Here is a 19,496-nt window from a genome sequence, read left to right as displayed (position 1 = left end):
AATTTGGTACCCTAACACGACTCTGCTATGTCCCCTATTGTGATGGTCCAAAGATTCAATAACCTTGACTTTTCACTAGGAATAGAAGATGCATTATTTCTGCAACTTAGTTTATGGGAGCTAATTATTTACTCACTGAAATTTTTATGTTCTGCATCTTTCCAGAAAAGATATGAGGTAGATGGGGGATATGTTATTTTCCTGAGGTTTTATGATAATATCCTCCAACACAGCCTGAACTTTTATTTGTATTATAATTCAGGCAGAATTCAGAAGGAAATAATTTATGTCATGAAATAAAGCTTCTTTAAGAAAAGAAATATCTAAATAAGACGTCCAGTGGTAAAATGGGACATAGGATCCATTTGCTTACACTTTTTTTGTATTTATAAACCCTGAAGAAGTAGTGTTTGAATTATCCGCTAGAAACAGCAATTTACGGGCTATGTCATATTCATAATTGTGTTTCATTCATTGATTCATTGATTCAACAGCTATTCATTGAGAGTCCCCATGTGCTAAGTACAATGCTAGGCATTGGGGATAGAGCAGTGAATAAAAAACTCCTGCCCTCATGTATGTTACATTCTATTGTCAAGGAGACAGATGATGAATGAAAAAAAGGGACTTATAGTTTAATAGATGGTGATAAGTAATACAGTGAAAGGAAACAAAGAAAGGCAAAAAGCTGAGGGGATGCAATATTTTAAGTGGAATTATCAGAGATGCCCTCCATGAGAAGGTGAAGTTGAGGAAAAGGTCGTAACTGAAGTCATGGAGTAAGCCACAGGAATAACCGCAGGAACGGCATCCTAGTGCCAGAGGAAGTGTGTGCAGATGTCCTGAGGGGAGCATGCTTGGTGTGTTTGAGAAACACGGGGGGATGCTGGTTCGAGTTGTCTAGTACAGTGTCTGAAGCATTGTAACCAACTGTGAAATGAATGAATGAATGTCTTGTGTCTTGAAACCTTTCAGCACTTAGGCTAAATTCCAAATACCTCACCAGGGCCAATAAGGCTCTGAGTGGTCTGGCCCTTCCTACTTCTTAGGTCTCCACTTTTACACCTGCACCCCCCTCCCATTCTATCTCCTGCCCCCCTCCCACGCTGGCATTTCAGTCCCTTGAACAAGTCATGTCCTTCTAAGGGCCTGTACCCTGAACTTTGTGCTCTGTCTAAATATTGGATCAAAAGAAATCTTCAAATGTAGAGGTCTTGAGATAGCTGAAAAAATTTAGATTTAATATCCTGAAAAAAAAAGCCTAAGGTATGCATAGAAACAATAAGAAAGGTTGAGAACAACATTTTTGTAACTATCAGTATATATCAAAATATTGTAATTACCCAAGATTGTTTTTCAAGAATATCCAATTTTAATGTGTCACATACACACATACTAGAGATACTCAAAATTATGCTGGATGCAATAAGAAAGCTTAATAATAAAATAATCATTAACTAAATAATAAAATAATTAATAACTAAATAATAAAATAATACAAAAGATTTAAATCAATACTTGAAAGTTTGCATTCTGGGGACATCTCTACCTTATTTCCAGGACAACACCATTATTCATGATCTCCACATAAAGTTTCATGAAATAACCTACCAATTTCTATTCTTCTGCATCTACAACCTAAAATATAACATAAAGGCAAAGGATAAAACAGAATAAAAAGAACTATTGACATGTTAGTAGTTTTATAGTTATTTTTCTTGCCTCTGTACCAAGATGTCTTGTTATACATAAACTTTTTCGTATATATTCAAACCTAACCTATGAAGGCTATGCCAATCTATTAGCACAGATCTATTCCAATTAAAGTCTCTCCTCCTTTATTACATATATCATTCATGCATTCACTCAATAAATAGCATGTCCTATAAATACTGTATGCCCGGCCCAGGGGAGTCAATGATAAGCAAAACAGATGTACTCCTTTTGCTCATATAGTTTAAGTAGCTTAATAAGTTCAATGATAAGGAAGTATTGGTCACTTATTTCTCTGTCATTTCTACTCTCCACTGTACCTGCACCTTACGATTTTCTACACCACAGGTCTTGGTACAAGATGTTCCTCATCCTCATCATCAGGCTTCCTTGGATGCAATCTAGAAGGAAATTTAAACATTATTATATAGAGTTCAACCCAATGAGTGTTTCCTAGTCTCTATGTCTACAAAGTTGATGGTAGATCAGTGGTTGAAAATCCCCGACCAGCAGGTAGTGTGAATGAGAGAGGCGTGTAAGGTGTGAAACAGCGGCAATGGTGGGAACTGTGTTGATGTGGAAAGTCCGTGTCCTGTAAAAGGGGAACGTGCTGCTCAGCTCCAGATGATTTTGTTCATGTCACTTCATTTCTGAGATGCTCCAGTTAAAAAAGAAGCCAGAAATAAAATACCATGTGGGCCAAAATCAAGCACATTTGAAGGTCAAGTCTGGTCCACTTGCCAGCTTCTTGCCATTCCTGTGTGAAAGATGAAAAGCTGAGCCGCAGATCCAACTGAAGCTTCTCAAGCAACTGACAGAGGTGACCCTGGGGCCCAAGCAATACCCACATCCAGGGAAGGGCAGTGGTTTTCCAGGCAGGCAGGGAAGGCCACAGTGTGGAGGTTGCCCTCCTCTGGGCTGTGCTGCATGTTCCCCTTTTGCACTCTTCTCCGCCCTGGTTTTCACTGAATTTAAAGGAGACTTCTAGAGGCCTTGTGCAAGAAACAATGGTAACTTATTGCAAATATTCCTAGGGCTTTGCTGACCATAATTAAAATTTATTTCAATTTTCTATGTTTCTCTACTTTATTTCCTCTTTGAATTCGGTCTTGTTCTGTAATCACACACTCTCTGAACTTCTCTGAGCTATTTGGGCAGCAGCTCTTCTTTCCTGAACTCTCAAAGCTGCTCTCTGCTTTTGCCACGGTCTGTAATATTTGCGTGTAGTGCTGCCTTCTCAGTTTACTTTGTTTGTGGTTCCTGGTTAGTTCCAGTTTTCTACACAAAAAAAGGATGTATCGTTTGTGAATGAAGGCAAGGACACCTGAACATGGGCACCGTTTACTTCAGAAAACCCACCCGAACCATTCCCCGCGTGGGCTTACGCTTACCTTACTCTGCTCTGTCACGGTGCTCTCCCCACCAGCCCTAATGCAGCCAGCAGCTCTGTATCAAAGGCTAAGGGTTTAGAGTAACTTGTATGAAAGCATTCTCAGCCCTTTTGTCTCAACTTTTAACTTCAAATGTTTGGGGGACTCTCACAAACCAGGCACACTAAAAGTATTATAAACATGTCAATATTTTTCAAGTAATCTAAATTCTAAATGTAAGCTTTTCTAGTATAATCATTTTATGAGCTCAGTGAAATCAAAACTATTTATTATATGGATACAAAGACAGTGCAAGAAAATATTTTCATTTAATTAGCTTTTGTTTAGATACCATTCTGCTACGTAAAATAATACATACATGTTCCATGGTAACTGAGAACGTTGTGACTGATAGTCCTTTTACAAATTCAAATAGTCTCATTGAATAGGTAGACACAAGTAGATGAGACTATAATATAATGGTCATAATTGGATTCCATTCTACTTTTTATGGAAATGTGGCTAAGCAATTCCAAATAAAAACTGAACTAGAGATGACAAGAGAATCTTTTTAAAAAATAATCTCAGGTTTGAATAGTACCCAAAATTAAAAATGTGCTTTTGTAGGAATTCTCTTATTTGATCTTCAAAACAATGCTTTAAGTTAGACTGAGCAGAACGTGTCATCTATATTTCCAAATAAAGACAGAAAATTTCAGAGATGTTAAATGTAAGTGTTAAATGGCCCGTCCAAGGTCCTATGGGTCGTCTAGCAGAGCCAGAATGAGAAGCCAGCCACGTCTCCTTGCTTCTACACTTTCCACTTCCTGCTGTGTGACATGAGAGGCATTGAATCTTTCTTCTCTACCCCTGTCTCACGGCACAGTTTAGCACCTTACTTTAAAAAGAAGTAATTAGTGGGGCCGGCCCCATGGCCTAGTGGTTAAGTTCGATGCATTCTGCTCCCGGGGCCCAGGTTTGGTTCCCAGGAGCACAGCTATACCACTTGCCAGCAGCCATGCTGTGGTGGTGACCTACATACAAAATAGAAGAAGATTGGCACAAATATTAGCTCAGGGTGAATCTTCTTCAGCAAAAAAACAAACAAACAAAAACAAATAAGTAGTGTCAATTTGGGAACTGCAATATATTTAATTCCCAAAACTAAAGTCATTTTCAACAGTAACAAACTGTAATATTTCTTCAGTAACATGCTAAAGTCTGAAAAATGTCCATAATTTGCATAAAGAACATGCAAAATATGGAATAAAGAAATTATAGGAAATGTAAAGTATTTCTAAAGATGATTGATACTTATGCTTATTGTTTGCAAAGTATAAATTGACTTGACCCAAACAAATTTGATATGATTTACTTTTGGACTGTTCATAAGTTGCAAAAAAACTCATGTTAATATAAATATCTTTTTATGAAAAATACATATAATTCCCAAAACAAAAAAATTAACAAAAAGAATGATACTACCTTATACTTTTGTAAAATCTCTTTACTATTGGGCTTAATAGATTTGTCATCTTGAGGGGCCTTTTTCTTTTCTTTTTTTTTCAGCCTTAGCAAAGATTTATTTTATTGGTTTTTACAAAGAACTGCTTTGGTCTTTATTGATCTTCCATTGTATTATTTTATAGCATATTTTTTGTAAACTTAAAGTCTCATGCTTAGCAGAATGATTTTGAGACTGTCTTCTTTTCATTGTAAGAAGTTAAAAAAATTGATGTCTTCAAAATACTATTTTGATTTCACTTCACAGTTTTGACATGCTGTGTTTTTACTGTTTTAATTATTATCAAACATCCACTATTATTTCTTCTTTGATATGCAAATTATTTAAACTGTTTTAAAATTCACATATATAGGTTTTAAAAATGTATAATTTTGTTATTCATTTGTAACAGTTGAATTATGATGAGAAAATAAGATAACAATTATGTTAAATTTGTTAAGACGTGCTTTGTGGCTTACCTTATTGTCTCTTTTTATAAATGTGCTTGAGAAGAATGTGTAGTCCCTAATTATTTGGTGAAGGATTTTATATATGGCCATTAAGATTTTTAATTTTTATTCCTTAAATATTCCATATCTTTATTTGTATTTTGAATTAGAAAAAGAAATTGAGAGGTGTGTAATTCTTTCACTTTGACCACAGTTGGTTATTTTTGTTTCTATGGTTCTAACACTGTTACTTTTTATTAGTTAAGATGCATTTAGTATTTTTCTATAATTTAGTTTTTAAACCTTCCTAGGAATGAAACATTTTGTCTTTATGTAGAGACTCTCTCTCTCCCTAATAACACATTTGCCCTAAGGTCTTTTTTGTCTGATGTTAACACAATCAGCCCTTGGTATCAGTGGGTTCGGCATCCACCAATTCAACCAGCCACGGTTGGAAAGACCTACAATGGTTGCGTCTGTACTGAACGCGGACAGACTATTTTTTCCTTTCGTTATTCCCTTAACAAGAGAGTATAACAACTATTTACATATCATTTACATTGTATTAGGTATTGTAAGTAATCTAGAGATGATTTAAAGTATACAGGAGGATGTGTGTAAATTCTATGTAAATACTACACCATTTTATATAAGGGACTTGAGCGTCCTCAGATTTGGGTGTCTGGTGCAGGTCTTGGAACCAATCCTTTGTGGATACTGAGGGATGACTGTGTATCCACTTCATCTTTATTTTCATTTCCGTTTGCCTGGGTGTCTTTTCTTCATCTTTTTTTTTTTTCACTATCAACCTTTTTAAGTCCATAGGAGTTTAGCATGCCTCGTGTAAACAACATATAGCAGAATTTGTTCCTTTTTAGCCAAACTGAAAAATACCGTTTTTTAACTTCCAGTTTAGTCCATTTGCATTTATTGTTTTTTTGCTTGAATTTCTACATTTTTCAATTTTCTTTTCTATTTGTACAACTTATCCTAGTGCCTTTCCATTTCTTGCTGTATTTTGGATAGAGGTTTATAATTGTTAGCTATCCTTACCTATTTCTTTTTTCTTGTATTGGTCTAGAAGTTATATACTGTATTGCTGTTCTTATAGTGGTTACCCTTGACATTTTACTATGCAGGCTTAATAAAGTCTAAAATTTATCTGCATATTACCTTTCCTTCTGAACAACACAGGAACATTATTGTCAATATTTTTGTTGTCATTTTCTTAATTTTCATTTTTTCAAGCACTATTTATGTGTGCAAATATTTGGATATACCGACATGTTTACCAAATTCTTTGTTCACCATTCCTTCATTTCAGATCTTCCTTCTAGGATCTTTTTGTTTTTCCCCTTGAAATACATTCTTAGTAGTTTCTGTAGGGGAGGGCTGCTTTGTTTAGCTGAAGATATATTTGCCTGTGTTTTGAGAGAGATTTTGTTGATTTTAGAGTAAGATTATTTTCTCTTAGCTCTTTGAAGAAATTCCAGATCTGCCACTTGCCAGCTCTGTGATGTTGTTCAAGGGTTTTGGTGCCCATTCTGCAGCATGGTTGTGAGTATCAAATATAGGAAATGTGCTTAGTCGAGTTTCTAGCACATATTAAGTTCTAAATAAATAAAAATACTTTTCTATCTTTGTCTTCTTATTATTCTTCTAACTCTCGTTGTTGCCCATGGTGCTCTGCAGTTGACGGAAATTTATTTAAGTGAAGATTTCTTTTTGTGTGCACTATTTGTTTTGCTTGGTATATATTTTTCTTCCTGAAGCTGTGGTTCTAAGTCTTAAATTTTCTAGTTTCTGTAAATTATCAAGCTTTAACTCATTGAATGTTGCATGTATCTTTTTATACTATTCTCTTCTGAGATTTTGATTGGAAAAATATATTTTTTTATTCTATCATCCCTATTTCTTAACTTATATACTGTTATGGACTGAACGCCTGTGTCCCCCTAAATTCATATGTTGAAGCTATAATGCCCAATGTGATGGTATAAGGAGGTCGGACCTTTGGGAGATAATTAGATTTATTGGAGGTCATAAGAGTAGAGCCTCATGATGAGATTAACGCCCTTACAAGAAAAGGAAGAGACATCAGAGCTTCCTCTCTCTCTGCCGGGTGAGGACAGAGCAAGAAGACAGCTATCTGCAAGCCAAGAAGAGCCCTTACCAGTTATCAAATTGGCTAACATCTTGATCTTGGACTTTCTAGACTCTAGAACTGGGAAAAAGAAATTTCTGTAGTTTATGACACCAAGTCTATAGTATTTTCATGTAACAGCCCAAGCCAACTGAGACATATACTGTTTGCATTTGCTAGTCTATCTGTACTCTAGGAGTGGTAATTTTTTTTTTTCAGATTTATCTTCCAGTTCACTGGCTCTGTCTTTTGCTGTGTCTAATCTGCTATTTAGCTCATCCTCTGATTTCTTTATTTCAATAATTGGATTTTTAAAGTTTCTAAATGCTCTATTTTGTTTCAGATCTGCTGATTTATTTTATAATCTTCTCTTGTTGATAATTTGTATTTTATCTATTTCTTTATACATTTCATTCACAGTTATAATTATATACATTATAATTATCACAACTAGAGCCCTTCAGAGTATAAGTCTTTGTTAATTTCATCACCTCACTGGCAGTCATGTTTTGTTTTCCCTTATGTGTTTGGTAACTTTATTTATTTATTTAATTTTTTAACTTATTTTATTTTATTGTAGTAACATTGGTTTATAACATTATATAGCTTTCAGGTGTACATTGTAATATATTTTGAATTCTGTATAAATTACGCCTTGAGAACTTCTTCACTCTATGATCCACCTTTCCTGAAGCACCTTTATGCTATTCCTTTCCAGTGGTTGTTTCTCCTCTGCACATAAAAATTTAATTTTCTCAACATAAAAACAAGCAAAAAAAGCAAACAAGCAAAACAATGGTCTTGACCCTTCCATTCCCTCTCTTAGAAATACTGGATGCTGTTTCTTCATCATTTATAGCATAACTTCATTCATTCATTCATGTATTTATTCAAACTGGAAGCCTTTAATGAGCACTTCAGTTGTTCAATCATAATGCTTAATGCTGTAGAATCAGAGAGAGGAAACACAGTTCTCCATCAAAAACACAGGGAAATAACCAGTTCATTATATTCAATGAGAGAAAAGTTAGTAAGAACACATAGAAGGAGCATGCAATGCAGAAGGATGTGGAGAAGATAATGGAATTGAAATTTTCCTGAAGTTAATGTTTTACCAAAAAAACCTAGATGTTTCTGCTCATGTCATTGACACCCACTCATTTCTTAAACTAGCTTTTGTGTCCATCACTTGAAAGCCACTGCTTTTTTTAATGTCTACTAATGACCCAACTGGAAAATCCAATGACTCATCCCCAACCACCCAGCCCTTCAAGATCTTTCACCTCTTGTGATCTAGCTCAAAAGCCCTCTTGTTCCTGACTCACTTCCTCCCCCATCATCCAAACTGCACTCCTGGAGCTTTTAATTAATCCAATCAGAAGAATGCTGACCCACATTTTTTATTGTATTATGTTTTCAAAATTGTCTTATCCTGCATCTAAATTTTCATCATTCTGGGGCTATATCATCCACAGAGCCTAATACACAGCTCCAACACAACACATGCTAAAAAAAATTATGATTTAGTGAATTGACCTAGAAGAATATGGAAGAATTAATCTAGAAAGTGTGCAATGGCAGATTGTCTCCTCAACTTGAATTACTAAACAATACAAGTAAGTATCTAATTGTGTAGACTCAAATAAGATAATGACATTCAGGCATTTAGATATGCCATTAAAAGTAAAAATAACTCAGGGCTGGCCCCATGGCATAGTGGTCAACTCCAGCATGCTGTACTTTGGTGGCCTGGGGTTTATGGGTTTGGATCCCAGGCATGGACCTACACCACTTGTCAAGCCATGTTGTGGCAGTGACCCACATACAAACTAGAGGAAGATTGGCAACAGATCTTAGCTCAGAGAAAATCTTCCTCACCAAAAAATAAAAAATAAATAAATAAATAAAAGTAAAAATAACTCAGATACACACACACAAATTATTCACAGAATATACCATTCATAAAAAGAAATTAATTATAATTGATTTTTTTTAACAAATTACTTTTTTATGTCCTTGCAAATAGTGGCAACAAGTTGGCTACTTCAAGTGGTGACACTACAGTTAAATTGTGGGACCTGTCTAACGGCAACTGCATTTTGACCTTGGAAGGACACAACCATGCAGTGTGGTCCTGCACGTGGCACTCCTGTGGTGATTTTGTGGCTTCTTCCTCACTGGATACAACTAGTAAAATCTGGGATGTCAATAGGTAAGAAGTACTTTAAATATTATTAACCCTCTATGTTGACAAATATACATGGGTAATTTTTTTCTCCTCGATGCTACCACTGGGAAATATTAAAAAATACCCCAAACTGTCAGTTGGTAAAATCGCAGAGAGCTACTTAAATAATCTCTGTGAAATCCATTTTTAACTCCATTAATCTTTGTGGATATAATGAGGCCTTTGTAAATGTAGGTCTCAAGATCAAGCCTATGTAATAAGATTAGAATTGCTTCATTGGAAAACTGTTTGTTTTAAGGATAGAAAAAATTCTTATTTTACGGAGTTAGGTTTTCAGTTCTCCCTTCCACAGGATTGCTATCTCTCTCTGTTATCAAACTAACAATTTAATAGACATGAATATGACAGAAATAATTACTTGCTTTATGCTTAATTTTGATATAATATTTTCCTCAATTAAATGCTTCTTGGCAATTTAAAAATTGTAAGAACTAATGAAATTTACTGTATGCAAAGGCATAAACAATATCATGTGGATGTAGAAGTTTTTGTTTTGATCTTAGCTTAAGACAGACAAATCTATTATGTTTATAGTGTAAAAATACCTGTCATCCATGCATTTTTGGATGAATATCACATCTGTTAGGTATACAGATAGGATGCAGAGAGCTATCAACTATCCTGATTGCTTCAGCTGCTACGAAATTACAAAGTATCATTCAGACTTCTGATCACTTTAATTATTGAAACAATGCCCAGCTTCCACATATGATTGATATTGGCTCCTAAAAACTTAGGTAAACAATTGTCCCTAGCCACTGTAATTTATTTTGTAAGAGAAAGATGGACTCACTTTAAGGTTGGACACTATTGCTTTGGGGTCATGTGTAAAACAAGTAGCTTAAACAGGCTTTCTCCATTCTTCCCTAAATCGTGAGTAATATATTTAGAAGAGAAGGCAAATAAGGCGCTTGCAAAAATGTCAACAGGTTTTCTGGGAGGCTTCACTGAGAGGGTGTGCTCCGTCCTATGCATAAGTTGATTATCTCCTAAGGCAGGTGCCACTTATTATGCTGTTTTCTCTCAGCACTAAACTCACAATTCTATAACTGTTTTTGTGATGCTACAGCTGGAACTTTGCAAACCACATTTTCTGCATTGCCAGCTGGCTCTCTGTTAGGCTTGGGCAATAGGGTGTGCTTGTAGGTGACTGCAAGGCTGGAGGAGGAAGAAGGGACAAGCTTCTTCCTGTCTCCTTCCATGGGCTTCTTCTGGACTTGCATTTCTACGAGCCTCACCCTAGCAACACTTCACCTCAGCTACAGCAGTTTGTTCTCATCACAGCAGCTGACTCCAGTTGGCAGTTTCTCCAACACTTACAGAAACAGCTGCATCGTGCCATCATCAAAGACATTAGCTGGACAAACAGGTGCCCCTTTCTCAGCGGTGCGTGTTCCCAGCTCTGCATGGCCCTTTTTCCAAGCTGAGGAACACCAATACCAGCAGACAAGTGCTCCCTCCTCACGGGCTGAGTTTCAGTTCTGCAGCCACCTCTCTTAAAGGTTCTAAGTTTCAATAATTCCACCTTATTCCCTTTGTTCCCTCAGTCCTATGGGTGGTAGCTCTTTCCTGCAGTGGCTTTCTCCATGATACTTTCAAGTTCTCTCTTTCCCTGTTTAGTCATCTGGTTAACTTTATGCATAGCTAACAATCCCATAGTATAATGAATTGTTACTGTTAAAATGATAGGTTCTGTCTCCTGACTGGACCTCGACAGATACAGGGCATTAGTGGGTAAATATCATAATCCACCTGAGTTATGAAGATACAGCTAAATAATGTTTAACGTACTCTGTATGAGAAAACATGGCTCTGAATAATACATTTTAAACCAGTTTGTATCCAGAATAGTACAATTTAAGATATGTTTTAATTCTTGAGTGGGCACCATTTGTTTTTCTGGAATAATCAATCATATGTATTTCTTAATTATTTTTCCTTTTTTTTTTTGGTGAGGAAGATTGTCCCTGAGCTAACATCTGTTGCCAGTCTTCCTCTTTCTGTTTGAGGAAGGTTGTCACTGAGCTAAAATCCTTGCCAGTCTTCCCCTATTTTTGTATGTGGGACACCACCTCAGCATGGCCTGATGAACGGCGTGCAGGTCCACGCCCCAGGATCTGAACCCAAGAACCCCAGGCCACCAAAGCAGAGGACATGAACCTAATCACTATGCAACCCGGCTGGCCCCCTGTAATTCTTAATTTTCTTATGTGTCTGTATTATGCAGCCTGACTTCATAAATATTTATTATAATAACTTACTGGAATTTTCAAAAATCACTCTATTGAAGTATGATTGACATACAAAAAACTATACATATTTAATGTATATAACTTGATGAGTTTGAGGATAAGTATGCACCCATTAAACCATTACCATTCTATTACATAAACATATCCATCACCTCCAAAAGTTCCCCCCACCCTTGTTATTTATTATTATTATTTGTGATAAGAACACTTAATATAAGATCTAGCCTCTTAGAAAATTTTTAAGTATAGAATACAGTGTTGTGAACTATAGATACTGTATATTATACAGTAGATCTGTAGGACTTATTCATCTTAAATAACTAAAAATTTTACACCAGTATCTAATCTTAATTCTTATCACCTTTGGGTTAGATGAGCATCCTAAGAGAAGAGCACAATCTTCTATTGGTCACAGCCCCTTCTAAAATATAATGTATCTTCAAATCTCTTAATAATTCAGAATGTTTAAACTAAACTGTAGTTAAAAAACTGATTCCCAATAAACTCAGCCCTATTAGAATAATTTCAAACGCTTTGACTTTTCTCCCTGCTCTTGATATCTAAATACTGTCTTCCAGTTGATGCCCAGTAGATAGGGGTACAACAGATCAAAATTGCTCTGACTTATACCAAAAGTATTTACATCTCACATTTTCCCTCAATGTCCAGAGCTCACCTTCATCAGCAAAGACAAACAATTGTGCCAGTTTTGCAGTTGAGATAGTGGACAAATATTGACAAATAAGGGAGAAATTGATTGTTTCTATTGTGGCTATTGACACATCTGTCAGAGTCATATCCAAAGCACTGAGCTGTAATTGACGATTACTCATAGATCAATACTTTGTAGATATGTCTAAACTAGTATTCTGCTTTAAAATTTCATAGGTTATTGGATCTGGCTTAATGATTTAAGGGGAGAGGTTGTTTCCTTTGGTAAGATAGTGGTAGAAGTGGAGTATTCTGGGTCATATACTCTTATCCTGATGCCATATAGTTCTTAACAAAACAAAAAAACAAACCTTACGTTGATAGACTTACTGTTCACCAGAGAAGAAGGAGTTTAGAATATATTCTTCTCTTTGACAGGCTGCTCTTCCCTTTGAGCCCCTGGCTCAGCTTGAATATCCTTTAGTTGATGTCGTATCCCTCGTCCTGCAACTGTTCCTCAATTGGGCATTACCCGCCAAGACCATGCAATTAGCTCCTCGCCAGAAAGTTGAGTGACTGGAAATCAAAATTAATGTAAAAAATCCAGATCAAGAGCCACATTAACTAACAGCTAGTAAGAATCTCTAGACAGCATATGTGGCACTCTTAGTCTGGATGTGCTGACACTCTACAAGGTTTCTATTTTTAGGTGAAAGCAGATTTTTCTTTTTTATTAGGTTAAGCAGAGTTTTATAAATTGTTATAAAGCTCTTTAGTATATTCAAGCTCTTTAGTATAGTTTAGTATTTCATTTTATTGTTAACCAACTGGTTGCAATCTTCTATATTTTACAATCCATTAGATCTTACAATCTGTTATCTTTCCTTTTTTTCTGCAAGGTCTCTATGAATAATTGACAGTAGTACTTAGATGATCTTCTGAATGATATTTATATGAAGTGAAAATTTATATGTTTCAATTAGTGATCATTGATTTCTACCTTAATTTTCAAATATGTTTATTAAGAACCAATCGTAAGGCACACATGCACACTGACATACATACAGACACACACATACAAACACACACACACACATACACACACAATTGCATCCTAAGCAGAGAATTCTTGGCACATGGCAATTTGGTGCATGAAAGATAAAGAGAAAATCAATAGGTATCTATAAATGAAATGCTCTCCTTGCTCCTATCCACATCAGAACTATGATTTAATTGTTCTGTCTTATCCTACATGAATCTATAAAGTGATTAAAATGGGATAGGAAAATCAGAAAAGATCTCAGTCAGCTATAAAAACGTGTATTTCTTTAGAGCTCAAGATTACCAATCAGTATTTATGAGATGACTTAACAGTATTAGGCTGTGTTACAGGCAAAAAATTCTAAGACCTCATTACCACCTTCAATGAGATTACAAATAATTTAAAAACACAACAATTTTGAATCAATCAGAGAATATGCAATGCATCTGCAATTTATAATATCAGGGTATTTTGAACGACTCCTAGTTGCTTTTCTTCCAAGATAGCTGAGTATTTGGCTGAGAGGCTATACCACTTAGTCACTCTGATATTTGGAAAGCAGACCGTGTGCCTGCTTAGCTTGTAGCTTGAGGGGAAAGCATTAGAAATAGCCAAAACATTACTAGGAGTAGCTGCCCTCCTTGGGATGACAAGATATTGTGCAGGCAAAATTTGAGTGGTTTATAACAAAGGTGGAAGGAAATAGAGAGGCTTGTAGAATTCAGTAGCTTCTGGACCCCAAATAGTGGGAGACAAATCTACTGCCCTTATATTCAAATGTATTGTTTCAGATGCCCTCAACATTAAGTTAAATGAGAAAAATAAATCAGATTTAAGAACTATGTTTAGAAAAGTAATTTGTGATTACTGCTGCATTGCACTGACTGGAAGCAAATATATTGGAAACCTCATAAGTTTTTGAGAGAATTGTATTGACAAGGAAATTGTGAGCCTATCCTTAATAACTCCCTGACTCTTCAAAATGTAAAACAGTCCTCAGGGCCCAAAATCTACATCCAAAGGAAGTGGACTTCTAGTGTTTTACAGTTAAAAATGGAGGCACAGACCACAGCACCCCCTTCAGATGTGGTCATAGAGGATAATGGACAAGGAAAAACCTGCCATGGAACAAGGTCAGAGGCCTCAAAGAACCATGGGCAAAGGAGCTCCTCTTAGGGAGAGAGGCCTGATCCAATCAGTGCCATGGCCAAGTTCCTCATGATGCCTGCCCAGCATTCTATCACTATTTGGACTAGTGACTGTTGTGTGTTTCCTTGTTTCCCATTTTTCTACTTTCTGTATTGGAGTTTACAGTGCGGTTATTCTGGCCTTGCCTCACCATTGCACATTGTGTTTGTGGTGGTGGGGAAGGCAGAAAACTTGTCTTTTATTTGGTTGATCACCAGAACAGGAGACACCTCTGAATAGAGTGGAGCAGGTTGTGCATGATGCAGACATCACGGACTGCGAGATCCATATGGTAAATGAGTGGTACTTTATGTTGTCTCCTTTCGGGAGGGCAGTCATTGAATACATGTGGGAGGAAGGATGGAACAGATATTTTCTGGACAAAAGGCCAAACTGGCAGAGACAGCTAGCTGTTCACCAGAATCTACTCTCTCCTTCCATATTAGGTGGTTATGTGACTATCTAAATGGTATTTCCCAAGCTCCCTATGGTTATGTCACCAAATTCTCCATAACAAAATATTAGTTGAAGTGGTGTGTGCCATTTCTGTGTTCTATCTCTCTTGTGGTGGGATGGGATATCAATGACAATGACCAGAGTAATCTTAGAAACCAATTATTGAAAATGATAGAGTGATCATCAGCCTTCTTGAAGGAAAGCCAGTCCTATTCCCTACCTCCATTTAGCAACAGTCTCTTGACTCTTCAGCAATGAGAAACAAACTTCTATTTTGTTTGAGACATTATATTTCCAGTCTATTAGTTACAGTACTTTAGCCTACCCAGTCCAATATAGATACTTCGTGAATATTGCTCAGGTATGTTTTCCCCTCATGACATATTAATAAGGCAACGAAGACAAGCCCTGCGATGTTCTAACATTATTTGGATAAGGTAGTAATAGAGATTCGGTGTGATAATAAATGGCTATTCAATTCCCTCTGCTTTTTTCCCCTGCACCTTCTCAATTCTCATTCTTAATATCTGTGCCATACTGTTGGAACCTATAAAATCCTACTTGCCAGTAGCAATAGCTGTAAGTCGAATAATTGGTTTGCATTAAAGTTAATGCTTGTAAAAGTAGCTGTAAATTATAAGAAAATTTGCAACTATAATATATTAGTGTCTCTGTTAGCAGAAAGCTGATTCAATAATAATGATTTCATTTAAACAATTTAAAAAACTGAGAATCTCAATTTTTTAGTAGCATTCACTATATTTACTGATGAAAATCACTTTCGATGATTGCAGTCAAGCTGATGGAATACAAACAGTACCTTTCATGTAGTAGACCTTACAGGTTTGTTTTTTCAAAATTTATTTCTAGATCCATCAAATAAGCATTGAGCACTTACTCCATTATATGTAAGAAGTTCTTTAAGAAGAATTCTAGCCACTAAGCTGTAGCAGCGAACAAAGCAGACAACAACTCCTGTCCTCATGTGAATGGCATTCTATTGAGAGGCAGAAAATAAGTTAAATAAAACAAAAATAATAACTAATTTGGTATAGTATCTGGGGTGTTAAATTTGGCAGAGAAAAATAAACTATGAAAGGTGGGAAGGAATGGTGGGCCTTAGAAAGAATTGCAATTTTGAACAGGATGGTCAGGGAAAGTCTCACTATAAAGTTGACATTTGGGAAATCTGAAATAGGTGAGGCAACAAGCTGAGAAGATATCAAAGGAGAAGACCATTCCAGGCTCTTCTGGTTGTGAGCTCCTATGAGGTGGTAGCAGGACTCATGTGACTAAGGAATGGCAAGGAGGCCAGTGTAACTGGAGTAGTGTGAGCAAATGAGTGACTGGTAGAGATAAGGCAGTTATACGAGTATGAGCAGATACCACAGGGCCTTGTACACCATTGAATGACTTTGACCTTTATTCTCAGTGAGGTAGGAAACCACTGGAGGGTCTTGAGCAGAAGAGTCATGTAGTCAGTTTTACGCTTTAATAAGGTGATTCTGGTTACTGCGTTGAGATTAGACTGTGGTAGAGGAGGGGTGGGGAGACAAGGGTAGAGCAGCAAGACCAGCTGGGAAGCTATTTCAACAAGCCACGCAAGAGACAGTGAAGGTTTGAGCTATGATGGGAAGAGTGAAGATAGTGAGAATTGTTTGCATTCTAGATAGGTTTGGAAGATAAAGCCAATAGGAATTGCTGAGGTATTGTGAGTTGTGAGAGAAAGAGAAAACAAATCACCTGTTACATATTGAGATAGCTAAAAAGCAACAGGCTCCTTCTCTTTATAATAGGAGACTAATATGAACTTGATGAGAGACTTTTCCAGCCAGATTCATCAACTGGCATTCCAGAAAAGCTGTAGAATGAGGAATGCCTTCTCATTGTTCATCGAACGGGTGATTTCCACTGAAGAGAACTGAGTGTTCCCTCCTGCCCACTAGCATTGCTTCCTTCTTAATTTAATAATTCATTTCCTAATCATAACCCCTGGGCTGGATGAGATGAGAGAAACAGAAGGCTATAGATAAAAGGAACAGTTAAAATTGAGAAAAAGGAAATGTGAAATATTAAGATTCTCTTATAGTGAGTTATCTCCTTTTAATGGTATGTACTATTAATTTCTTTTAGTCAAATAATGCACCAAGGTGGACTCTCAAATGGGAGAAATTTATTTCCTTATTATAAAATCAGTAATAATAAGATAGCACCAAATGTGTTACAAAGGTGGAGATTAGTTTTATAATATGAAATATTTCATTAATAATATATTTCATGTTCTTTATGATTCGTTTGTAAAGTTGAATATATCAGAGATGAAGGATATATTGAACAATATTAATGCTTTTAAAGCATAATAATGTAAGAAAAAGTATTAAGACTCAAGGGCATGAATTATCGGTACGTTAATAGCTGTCTTGTGTTGTAAAGACCCCCCGGTTTGCCTTCTTATATTTGAAAAGGTACCCAAGGTATATGTTAATGGACTACTAAAGCAGTGGTTGAAACATAATTACATTACATTAAAAGAAATGGTAACATACTTAAATTGACCTCTTGTGATCAATTTATCCTGTTCCATGGATAGTAAATCAATTATTACATCTTCCTGGATTTTCATTTATATTCAAGTGAGTAGCTCCCCCTTGAAATATAGGCTTTAAATGATATCTAAATATTATTCAACATAAATACATGGATAAGCACAAAAAATTTTTAAAAAGAAAATAGCAGCTATTTTTGTACTGTCATCTTTCCCCAAAACAGTGCATAATTAATAAGCACTATTCAAGAAATATCCATTTTATGAAGAAAAATATATTAAAGCTAAATTTCACGATTCATTTAGCAAGTTATACCATGATAAAAAAAAATCAAGAAGCTCTCTCATAGCCAGCATGGCTTAGTGTGTATGCATGAAGAATGCTGTGAGCAAGTGTCCACGGCAATAAATTTGATCTGAACATTCTTTTACATCAATATACATGGATCCATCAATAAAAGAATTAGACGTCGTTGAGATTTTAAAATTTAGCCTTATTCGTTTTTAAAACAAATACTATTTCATATAAAGGGATTGTATAATTTGTATCGAACTTGCGCTAAATAAGGTACACTTTCTGTTTGTTATCTCACAAACCAGCTAAACTGTATATTAGTAGTAATTTGGGTGAGTATTGATGAAACTAAAGATATTCCAAAATGGGTGAATAGATTTATTTTATAACACGATATATCATTACTCTATTACCACCAATCAAAGCAAGCACTTTAACATATCAAAGATGCAACATCGCTTCTCCACCCCCGTCAAAAAGATGCTGGTCAATAGATGAGTCTTAGTCCTCCTCAAGTCTAATAACTAAAAGAGTTCAATGCATTTCTTCATTAATATATGTTAAAATGATATATAGACATAGTATGCATGAGGTAAAAACTAAAATAACGTGTATTTTTATATCTAAACCTTGATAATGGATATATATGCATGTGTATACCCACTTATTGATGTATATGCATATATTAGTATTAATGCAGTGAGTTTAAATATCAACTCTAAGTTATTTTACAGTGACATAAATATTTGACTGTCTCAAATATTTTAAATATCATTTAATCAAAATTATATTTTATTTATTTATGCTTTATCTATGACTCTAAAATACAACTTGTTTCAAACCATGTATTCAAGGCAGCAAAAACTAAGTATTATTATGCCCCTGAAACTCTGTTATGAAATTACTGTAATAGTTTAAAGAAAACTCTAAGATTTGATTCAATTGTTGTTGAAATGAATTGAATGTCCAAGTACATCAAATCAGAATAAAAGAGGTAAACTGGTTGATATAAAAATAGCAAGCAATACACTTTTAGGTGGAATTAAACTACCTTCTTATATAAAACCGTATTGTTAGTTGGGAAATACTTCCTATTCAGATAACAGAGGTGAATTTGTTTTCTTTAATAAACCGCAAGGGAATAAAATTTCCATGGAAATGTGACATAGTGTTACTTTATACTGTCTGACATGAATTTGTGCCAAGTTCTGACATGTATCAATAAGCAGAACTTGTTACTGTGAGTCCTGGGTGGACAATGAGCCAGACTGTCTTCAGTCAAGGAACCCGGAGTGACGACCCTCTGGTCTGGCCTTTGGTTGCCTCACATCCTGCAAGGGGTCCTACAGGAAGCAATTCCTCTAGCAGGATTTCACCTTCTAGAAAAGTCATCCATTCTGTTTTGGCCCATAGTTTCTAGAATCATTTGCTAGATTTGACCATAGAATTACCAAAAATTGTGTTCTTATTTAGAAATTGATTAATCATTCATTTATTCAATATTTACCAACTATGCACCAAGTCATATCCTTGGAACTGAAGACACAGCACTGAATTGGATGAACAAAGCCTTCACCCTAGTGGAGTGTACGTTATAGAAGAAGGTACCACCAATTTCCCACATCTTATAAATTGTTAGA

General features: G+C 35.7%; 1 protein-coding gene across 5 annotated transcripts in view; it reads left to right on the top strand.

The window, feature by feature from the left end:
- SPAG16 (sperm associated antigen 16) overlaps positions 1-19,496 on the top strand; it is a 911,706-nt gene that overhangs the window by 478,544 nt on the left and 413,666 nt on the right. For all 5 annotated transcript variants that reach the window (XM_070489783.1, XM_070489782.1, XM_044751340.2 and 2 more), the window contains one exon: positions 9,206-9,391. In XM_070489783.1, the coding sequence (XP_070345884.1) occupies positions 9,206-9,391 (186 nt within the window). The remainder of the gene's footprint in view (positions 1-9,205; positions 9,392-19,496) is intronic.

The sequence above is a fragment of the Equus asinus genome, chromosome 19 (genome assembly GCF_041296235.1).
Source record: "Equus asinus isolate D_3611 breed Donkey chromosome 19, EquAss-T2T_v2, whole genome shotgun sequence".
Classification (NCBI taxonomy): domain Eukaryota; kingdom Metazoa; phylum Chordata; class Mammalia; order Perissodactyla; family Equidae; genus Equus; species Equus asinus.
The sequence above is the reverse complement of the archived record's forward strand: the minus strand, read 5'-3'. Positions and strand labels throughout refer to the sequence as shown.